This window comes from Echinops telfairi, unplaced genomic scaffold, assembly GCF_000313985.2.
Source record: "Echinops telfairi isolate 266 unplaced genomic scaffold, ASM31398v2 ScPeMD7_3533;HRSCAF=4204_0, whole genome shotgun sequence".
Classification (NCBI taxonomy): domain Eukaryota; kingdom Metazoa; phylum Chordata; class Mammalia; order Afrosoricida; family Tenrecidae; genus Echinops; species Echinops telfairi.
In genome coordinates this window covers 15,919,354-15,929,297 of record NW_022107431.1, presented here as the reverse complement: position 1 = coordinate 15,929,297, position 9,944 = coordinate 15,919,354, and the positions used below count along the sequence as shown (strand labels likewise).

General features: G+C 46.6%; 1 protein-coding gene across 1 annotated transcript in view; it reads right to left on the bottom strand.

The window, feature by feature from the left end:
• The window catches only part of SYNE1 (spectrin repeat containing nuclear envelope protein 1), a 326,773-nt gene that overhangs the window by 299,994 nt on the left and 16,835 nt on the right, over window positions 1-9,944 (bottom strand). Inside the window, exons 7-11 of the mRNA XM_045294717.1 lie at window positions 8,285-8,488; window positions 6,343-6,550; window positions 5,035-5,147; window positions 3,399-3,604; window positions 2,091-2,246 (exon numbers count right to left, since the gene is read on the bottom strand). Of these exons, the coding sequence (XP_045150652.1) occupies window positions 2,091-2,246; window positions 3,399-3,604; window positions 5,035-5,147; window positions 6,343-6,550; window positions 8,285-8,488 (887 nt within the window). The remainder of the gene's footprint in view (window positions 1-2,090; window positions 2,247-3,398; window positions 3,605-5,034; window positions 5,148-6,342; window positions 6,551-8,284; window positions 8,489-9,944) is intronic.

Genomic DNA, 9,944 nt, shown 5'->3' with positions numbered 1-9,944 from the left:
ACACACACACACAGGCATACCTCACTTAGCGAGCGTTACTTCATGGTGCATCACAAACACTGTGGTTTTACAAACGGAAGGCTTGCGCAAGGCCTGCACTGGCCCCTGTTTTCCCACAGCATGGGCTCCCTTTGTGCCTCACATTCTGGCGTGCTTTCAGAATGTTGCAAATGCACACTTAGTAGTCTACTTAAAAATAATTTTTTTTAAAAAGCCCACACTCACGGGCATCAAGCCCTTTTTCTCTCATAGAGGACCCAAGTGGAAGTGCTTCTGCGGGTTTCCAAGACTACCTTGCTACAGGAGGAGGAAGCCTCATCTCTCACAAAACAGCTGTGGTTCTGAACTACCTGTTAGTAGATCAGCACGTAACCCCTCCTCCACCAGGGCTCCTTAATAGACTGTGATATAGTGTCAATATAGCTTTAGATGCCTTCAACCTCAGTGGCTTCGTGTCATTTCTGACTCATAATGACCCTATCTGACAGGGCAGCACTGCCTCTGCGGATCCCAGAGACAGTGACTATTTATGGGAACAGAGTGTCACCTTTGTCCAGAGGAACAGCTGGTGGTTTTGAACTGCCGACTTTGTGGTTTGCAGGCGAATGCACAATCCACTGGGACACCAGGGCTCCACTGACATATGCACTGGGGACCCCAAAAATGCATGTGGCTCATTTTATGGTGATGAGCTGTAATCCAGCCGGCAGTCTATCTGAGGTCTGGGTTCTGTTGATTCCTTTGTACACTTGCTTTTTCAGGTCAAGGAATACTGGGCATGTTTGAGTAATAATAATAATAAAGAAGACTAGGTGGAAAATCAAACAAGTGTGATCGGGTTTCCTTATTTATTTCCTCCTTGATCATGGCTGCTGAGATGTCAAATGGAGCAGACCGAGAGTAAGCCTCTGACGTGCCACAGACCCACGCACCTCCTTCCTTACAAGGATGGACTAGGGCCCCGAGACTTTAAGCAAGCTGAACTGTCCTGAGGGGCACAAACTGGCCAGAAGTGGCAGGGCAGCAAAGCCCAGACCTGAGAACTTGACCTGGGAAAGGCGTTAGAAAACATTTTCTCTGTGCGGAAGCAGCGACGAAAGAAATAGTTCACTGGAGATGAGAGACTACAAGGGCGGTCACACTTACTAACCATACCTCTTGTTTTACTAGGAACATTTTGGGGGTGGGTTAGGCTGGAAATCGGCCGGGCGGCTGAACTCTGTGCTGAATATGTAAGACGTGGGGGTCTACAGGGTCTTTCATACGTGAAGATGACCTTCCCCATCCCTGCGGTCCTCTATCCGTCATACTCGGGGCAGAGGCAGTTCAGTGCAGGAGACACAGATTCAAGCCACGGCCAGCGCTGCACAAAGACATCCACATCTCCACGTGTCTGTCAAGGTAGGCTCTTACAGACCAAGGTAGACTAGGAGAAAGACCTGGCGAGCGACAGCCGAAGAGCCAGCCAATGAAAACAGTCGGAGCCCATGGTTTAATCCCTCAGTACATAGGGTCTCCGTGAGTCACGGACCAACTCATTGGCAACTAGCAGCAAGATCTTCACACCCATTTCACATGATCTTCAGAGATCCTCCAGGGAGCCCCTGAGAGGAAGGAGTATCAACACAACAAGGAAGGCATAAAAGCATGACATATGGTATGACCTGTTCCATTTGTCAAGCAAAGGCAGGTGAAACTGGGAAACAGATCAGCTATTTTCATCCTTGTCATCTCTCCAGGAGCCCTGGTGGCATAGTGGATTATGTGTAGAACTGCCAGCCACAAGGGCAGCAGTTTGAATCCACCAGTCTCCCTGAGGGAGAAATTTGTGCCTTTCTACTCCCATAGGCAGCTACAGTCACGGAAATCCTCAGGAGGCAGTTCTGCCCTGCCTTACAGGGTCACTATGAGTTGGAATCAACTTGATGGCAGTGAGTTTTTTCTTTTAATTTTTTATCTCTCTCCAGACACCGCACTACGAGTGAGAAGACGACCCACCACCACTACCAACCAACAACATCCAAGCCCGGCAACCCCCAACACACCCATCTGACGAAAACAGAAGGGGCCCATGCCATTCACACACGTACCTTGCAGCCAGCAGTTCTCCCAAAAACATTTCAGCTTTGTGGACTTCGTTTTTCTTCTCAGAAACGTGCTGCTTACTCTCCCCTAAGTTTTCTGTCTGTAACCTCTCTTCCATTTCATGGATCCATAAGTTCAGTTTTCTGTGTTGATCCTCAAAGCTAAGAAAACAGAACAACTCTTACGCAAGCTCCATCCCTTACTTGTTAGCGTAAACGAGTGCTAGGAGGTGACTCTGGCGATGGAGGCACCATGCATTTTCAAGTAACAAAAGTAAGCATAACCAGATGAGCTCTAATTCTAATTAGCAAATGACAGATCATGTTAATTTCTCTAGCGCTTCAAGGAGAAAAAGAACAAACAAAAACACCCTGGTCTTGTTGAATTGATTTAGTGACAATCAGAACTGGCAAAGGCCAGCAAGATTACATCCTTATTCGGTGTGCATTAAACTTACTAGGAAGATCTTTGGACAAGACCCAATGGACAAGTGGCTCTTGAAGAAAATAAGGGAAATGTCCCTCTGTGCCTTTGTTTGAAAGGATTCTGAATATAGCCCAGAGCTATTGATTTTGAAAGCAACACAAGTCCTTCACGAAACATAGACAAGATTCGGGGAAACGTATCTACCACTGAAAAGTCACTTTGATTATATTAGCACCTTTCCTCAACCCTCACAGTGAGTTTGGCTTTGCTTCCAAGGTTAAAGTTATATGCACTGCTGCTGCCTCATCTGACAGATTGCAACCTTGATCCGCAGAAAGCCAAGAGGTGTTTTGATTGTGACTTCAAATCAGCCAAAGTGGACAAAAGGAAAGGGCTGGAGTCCTCTCTAAAGCGGGTGTCAGAACTCTCATGTACTGAGTTAGCTAAAGAGACAAACGTGGTTTGCACTTACGTCTGCTGTTTACAATGATTAGTAAATAATGTGTTTTGTTTCTAGCTAGAAAATAAGACTACCTGCTAACTTCAGAGTCTGAGAAATTGATTACTGCCATAGTATGAACTTAAGATCAAAGCTAATTTTAATTTAATTCTGCAGTTTCAAATATGAGGGTTTTCATCTCCAAATATAGTCAGAAGGCCTCTGTTAGAAGAAAGGATGGCAAGCCTTTAGTTCATGCACAGGGGTCAATAAAAAGATAAAGGCCTTCCAGGAGAGGCATTGACACAGTGGCTGACACAATGGGTTCAAACACAGCAAAGACGGTGATGATCGCGTGAGACCGGGCAACGTTTTGCTCTGTGGTTCATGGGCTATCTCTGAACTGGAACCCATTCCACGGCCTCTCACAGCAACAAAATCGACCTACCTCCCAAGCTCTGAAACACAGTCGTGAAGAGCCTGTTTGCTTTTGAGGCATTGCTTCAGAAAGGCATGAAACTCTTCATTCGCTGTGGTCACGTGTTCCTGAATGCTACTGACAATTTGTTTGGACAAATATGCATACAAAGTTTGTCCTTCCTGCGTCACAGCATCAAGTTTGCTCTGTCCATCACTTACTGAGTCCAGAATGTTCTGTGGAGGGAAAGAAAGGAATGCAAAACCCTTTGTATTTTTTTATGAGACCTCCGTGCAGGAAAGCATCGATTAATACCTGAGCTAAAATGGCAGAGTACAGCAAGAGAAGAAAAACAAAGCTCAACAGGGCCTAGGTTTTATAACACGGCTAGAAGGGAAAAGATGTCCACTACTTGAAATAATCCAAGCTCAAAATTGGGAAAGGAGCCAGTCACTCGCTGGAACCATGGAGGCCAAACGGAACAGTGCCAAGGTAGAGACGAGCACACATGCCCGTCTAAGTCTTCTTCCCCAATCGCTCATCAGTCTTGCTGTTCTCAATTGACCCACGGTCCATCTCCCTTCATGGTTAGAGTGATACTCCCGGATCTGGCTAAATGCCAGCCCTTCCTGCTTCTCTGACCCACACCACACATATTCTTGCCCATGCTCCCATCTTGTCTTGCTCGGTGCCACTTTCTTAGAAGATCATATCACACTGTTTTGGCTTCAACAAGGCAAAAGAACCCCAGGATTACAGTGTTAGTCATGTCTCTTCTAAGCTCAGTGTGGCATCGCCAATTATTATTTAGACATCTCTTTCTGAAGTTCTACTGGAATCGTAAGCTTCAAGGGGGGAAATCCCACACATTCTGACAATCAACTTTCCTTTTTTACAACCATCTCCCTGCTCTGACTTGTCATTTCAAGAGTTTCGTATATTAGGGAGCTTCCAACACTTCATGGAAACATTCCACTAGCTTCTCCTTCCACTTCTCCATGAACTTGTTGAAGCCACCCCTGACTGCCTGTCCCCATTAGGCAACACAGTCCTCAAGTGGTTATTATTCATTTTGAATGATTATTTTCACAATACTCTTTGGGGGGTGAGGTTCAGATTAGCTACTCCAAAGAGTTGGCCCAAACAGAATTTGAACCAATTCTTCTGTGAATATTTTCTTAACATAACTTCACAATTACCTTCTCCTGCGTGAATTCAGGCATTTTCCAGAGCCTTTACTTTTATAAAGCCTGTAATGTCTATTTTCATTTGAACATATAGCATCTCCAAATCTAAAAATTAAACTATTTAAAAATCTGCAAATCATGTCTTTTCCTCCTATTTTAAACGCCCCACAACAGTGATATAAAATGGAATTTTTATGCTAAATTTTAAAATTAACATTCACTTTACTTTTGAATGAATTCCAAAGGCTGAATGTATTCCAACAGGTAAAAGAAGAGAGGGTAGGATCTAGAAATTTTCTCTCTCTAACTTATTTTCTCACCTTACTTTCTATATCGCTTGTCTCCTTTGACTCCTATTTGGCCAGGGAAGAAGAGAAGACCGAGTGAAAGAAGTTTAGGAAAGGAGAGGATTTCCATGTGGTTTAGTGGCACTTAAGTCATTTTGAGGGGAGGAGAAGTGGGGTGGCCAGGTTTCCTACCTGAAGATCATGGAGCTGGGCCTCCAGCACTTTTCTGTCACCCGTTCTATCTGATGATTCTTTGGCTGCTGCCTTGACTCTTGAAAACCAATCTTGGAATTCCTGCATGGACTCTTTGAAAGCAACAAAAATGAATAAATCCCAAAAACAGAGTGACATTGCAGCGTGAACACAGTGATTGGATCTAGCCCTCAGCCTAGCTTGTCTGGCTTTCCAAACGTGTTCCAGAAAGAACGGAGCCACACAGAGGGAAAGGCAGTGTGACCAACAAGTAGGGTTGTTTGGGGCGGGTGGAGAAATTAACACAGGCAAAAGACTGGGCATTTTTAAATTCTGGAATGTCTGGTGTCCTGTTGAATTCAGTGCAGACAATGAATTCCTGTGCTCAGTGAGAGCCCATGGGGAGCCATTCTATGAGGTGGCTGTGGGCGCCGTTTTTTAAGCAACAGAATCAAACAGCTCTATTTTCCTCCACTGGTCATTATCAGAACACCGGCCACACTGAGTGGGAAGTGGACACAGGAGTAGATACCTGAACGTTTTCTGGGGGGTCTGGTTGCCACTGCTTTCTTGTCTCTGCTAACTTCCCAATTGACTGTGGGACCTCATCGTGATAAGAAAGAGTGAGGGGAATTTGGGCACACTGGCTGCTGACGACCTGGACAGTGGGACAAATTCTCCACAAATTTGTTACACAAATAACACCACGTGTGGAAAAGCCCAATCAAATTCGGGATCCTCAGAATGGTGGAATCCTCTGCTCCCTGGAGGAGAAGCGAGGAAAGTGGGGGGTCTTACAACACTCCCCTCTCTGCCACTTCTCACCGCAAACACACGGCAGATGAAATGGGCTTAAACATGAACACTTTCTCATAGGATCTCCCCTTTGGACTCATTTTAAACTTACTCTAGATTTTCATGTTTTCTATTGAGAGCTTTTTGCTGCAGTATTATTGGTTGGCTCGTGTTGTCTGTATATGAATTTCAGGATAGGCAAAGCTAAAGAGACAGTGGCTGCATTCATGGTTTCTTAGAGATATGGCAGCGAAGGTTGGGTTCATATGGGGAGCTCATAATGATGAGTACAATGAAGAAGAAAATATTCTCAGACTGATTGTGGTGATGACCATGTAACACTTTTTAATACGCTTGAACTATTGAATGGTACGATGTGTGAACTAGATACCACTAAAACTGTTTTTAAAAAGCGGTATCTGACTGGAAAGCTCCCCCGGCTTCTGCTGGCTGTTTCTAAGGAGGAGCTTCCTCGTAAACAAACTATTCTCACCCAGGCGTGTCAGAGCTCACCGTTGAAGTGTTTTTCCAGGGACTCCTGAAGGCTGGTCTGTGTCTTGGAGCACAACTGGCTCACCGCTTCATGTTTCTTGATCAGCGCGGTCATGATGCCGCCCAGGCTCTGCAGCTCCCCGGAGTGGTACTTGCGGCATAAGCTGTTGAGATTCTCTTGGGTGGAGCTGATGTTGCTTTGCTGACTTTGAAGTTCTTTCTGTATATCCTGTGGAAGGAACGTTCGCCATGAAGGATGTTCCCTGCTTTCGGGAGAAACGCTTCATCAACCTCACTGGAGTTTGTTGCTTTCCCCGGGAAAGAATCATGGTCGGAGTTTATGAGTATTTTTGATGGATCTGTGTAGATTCCTTCAGAATGTTGCCCGCTTTCTTTGAGAAATGGCTAGGATTGGATCAGGGGTTCTACAGTCTAGGAACTCTAGCAAATTGACGAGGTTCTAAGAACTGTACCCTAGCCCCTCCACCCCCCAATCTAGACGTGATCAGTTGATTAGAAACTACTGCCTTCATTTACATTCTTCAATGGATTTTTTTTTTCAGGGTCACCGGCCCACACCAATAGGGCCAATAATTAATTTCAAAATATAGGTCCTTAGTCTCAAGTATGATAAGAAAGTCCACTCAAAGAGAGCAGATGACGTGTGCTGAAAGTCTCTTAACATGAGCTGGCCAGAATTATCATTGAGGATAGGACAACTTGGAAGTGGAGTCTTTTCTCAGCTGCCTCTGCTGAACGACAGCCCACTCTGGATGAACACAATCATCTCCACCAAGAAAAATAAGTGAACAACAGAAGTCGACATGAAACGTTTTTGAGGGCGGTAAGACTCCATCTCGTATGCCTCGGACATATAATCAGGAGAGACCATTTCCCTGGAGAAGGTTATCTATCATGCTTGGTAAAGGACCGGGTCAGCAAAAAGTGGGGAGACCACCAGTTAGACAGATGGACGGAGTGACTGCAACAATAGGCTTAAACAGAACCACCATTGTGAAGATGGGGCAGCACCAGGGTGGCCCCTGTGCGGTTGTACATAGCATTGCATGAGTTGGAACTGATTTGATGGCACCTAACGACAACCTAACACTTGCAATTCAAGCTTGACATTTTATGGAAAATCAAGTTATTCTCCAACACCTTAAAAAAAAAAAAGCAAACCCATTGCTGTCAAGTCAAACTCACAGCAACCCTCTGGGACAGTTGAGAAATACTCTCTAAGGCAGCGGCTCTCAACCTCCCTATGCTGCAACCCTTTCATACAGTTCCTCAGGTTATGGTGACGCCCCAACCATCAAACCATTATTTCCGTTGCTACTTCATCACTGTCATTTTGCTACTGTTATGCATCAGCAACCCTTGTGAAAGGGTCCTTTGACCCCCAAAGGGGTCTCGACCCACAGGTTGAGAAACGCTGGTTGGATCGGAATGCATGCTTTCTGTTAGCAGATAACTAGTCTTTGAATTGTTATCACCACAAAGTTATCAGTTCAAGTCCACCAACTGGGAGAAAGATAGGACTGTCCGCCCTCATAAAGATGTATGGCCTCATCAACCCTATGTAAGATCTCCATGAGTCAGAATTGACTCAAGGGCAGTGGTCCTATGTTTTTGTTTCATGTCTTCATTCAATGCTCATGCCTCTTACTTTGCTGTGTTCGACATGGTGAGTTCTATGGTCTGGGGTTAACAGGGGTCATTGTGGACGACCACCTTCACGACCAGTGGCCCTGGTGGTGTCGGGTTAAGCAATGGGCTGCGATCTGCATGGTTGGCAGTCCGAAGCCAACAGCAGCCCCCGGGAGAAAGACGGGCTTTCTTCTGTGAACAGTGATGGTCTGGGAAACCCACAGAGGGTCACTATGAGTCAGCACTGACTCGATGGCAGTGAGAACAAATGTCATCATTCAGTGGAAACACGGAACGAGGCTCTGCTACCCACCTTCACTTTTTTCAGCCCCTCGCAAGTGTCAGCTTGCACACAACTCTGCAAGGATTCTTCCAGCTTGGCCAGCCAGGCTGTTATCTCCCGAATGAATCTCTCCACTTGTGTGGTCTGAGCAGTGAAGTCTTTCAGGGTTCCTTTCGCGACTTCTGTTATTTCTTTGGCATGCTCCAGTTTCTGCCTCAAGTCAGCTTCGATAAACTATGCAGAAAACAGGATTTCATTAGAAACGCGTCAAGACCAGAAGGCGTCATCCAGTAGACTTCCGCTCATGGCATTTTAATTATCAGCAACATTCAAGGGCACGCACAGTCATCCAGTAGACTTCCGCTCATGGCATTTTAATTATCAACAACATTCAAGGGCACGCACAGGAGCTAGCTCTGGGGGCTTATTTGCGGATACTGCTTCTCTCAGCTGCAAAGGCCACAGTACTAGCTGTGGGGAAGAGAAGTGGTTACGAGTTACGATGCAATCCGCAAGGTCAGCCGTTCCAAACCGCCAGCCTCTCTGAGAGAGAAAGGTGGATCTTTCTGCTCCCACGGAGAGTTACAGTCTTGGAAACCCACGGGGTGATGGTAGCCTGTCCAGTAAGGTCAGTATAAGTCAACAACCACTGGATGGACGTGAGTGACCTGTCAGGAGAGACCAGTCCCTGGAGATGGACATCATGCCTGGTAAAGCAGAGGGCAGAAGAAGAGAGGAAGGTGCTCAAGGAGATGGACTGAGACAGTGGCTGCATCAATGGGCTCAGGCTGGTGCAGGACTGGATGTTCTGTCTGCTGTGCATGAGGTCGTTATGGTCAGAACGAACTGACTTGAGGGCACCGAGCAACAACAAGGCCGCCACCGTCTTTACGTGACGTGGAAATGAAAAGCACAAACAGTGGAGTTAGCAGAGAAAGTTCAAGTGGTTGTTTCTAGGGAATACAAGACGGCATTCCTAAAGGAGAGCCAGGCCTTTCAGAATGACCTAGGAGGTGCGCCCAGACTTCCCTGAGTCCTTTCTGGGGAGCATTCCCATGGGCTGTGCCCTGATTGCAAGCAAGCACCACCACAAAGCCTAGAAGTAAAGCAGCTTCGTGGCTGTCTCCCCCTCCCTCTTTAAGGAAGAAACCCTGGTGGCGCTGTGGGTTCAGCATAGCGCTACAAACTTCAAGGCTGGCAGTTCAAAGTCAGCAACAGCTCCTTGGGAGAAAGATGGAGCTGACTGCTTCTGGCAGGATGTGCAGCCTCAGACCCCCTCACAAGAGGTTCTCCTCTGGCTTATTGGCTCGCTAGGAGTCAGAACTGGCCCTGTGGCAGTGGGTTTGTTTGGCCTTGGTTTGGTCCCTTTAAACTCAACAGTGGGGTTTGTTCACTGATCCTCCCTGGCAGGTACATTCAGGCCTGGGCCCTTGAAGGCCCTTCGTGGCACTGTGCATGGCAGAACAGTCTCAAGTCAGAAAGAAATCACCCAGGCCTGTTTAACAACCCAAACTTTGAATGTCCTTGAACGTTAAGGCTTTTTTCTTCACCTCCCGCTCAGATTGACAGGAAGCAGGAGGCCGAGGTGGGTGGGTTGGGGGGGGGGCCCCGCACCTCCCCTTCTCTGTCCTCATTTCCGTTCTATTCTCAGACTGCAAATCGCCCACTGTCCTTTCTGACTCCTGCCAGC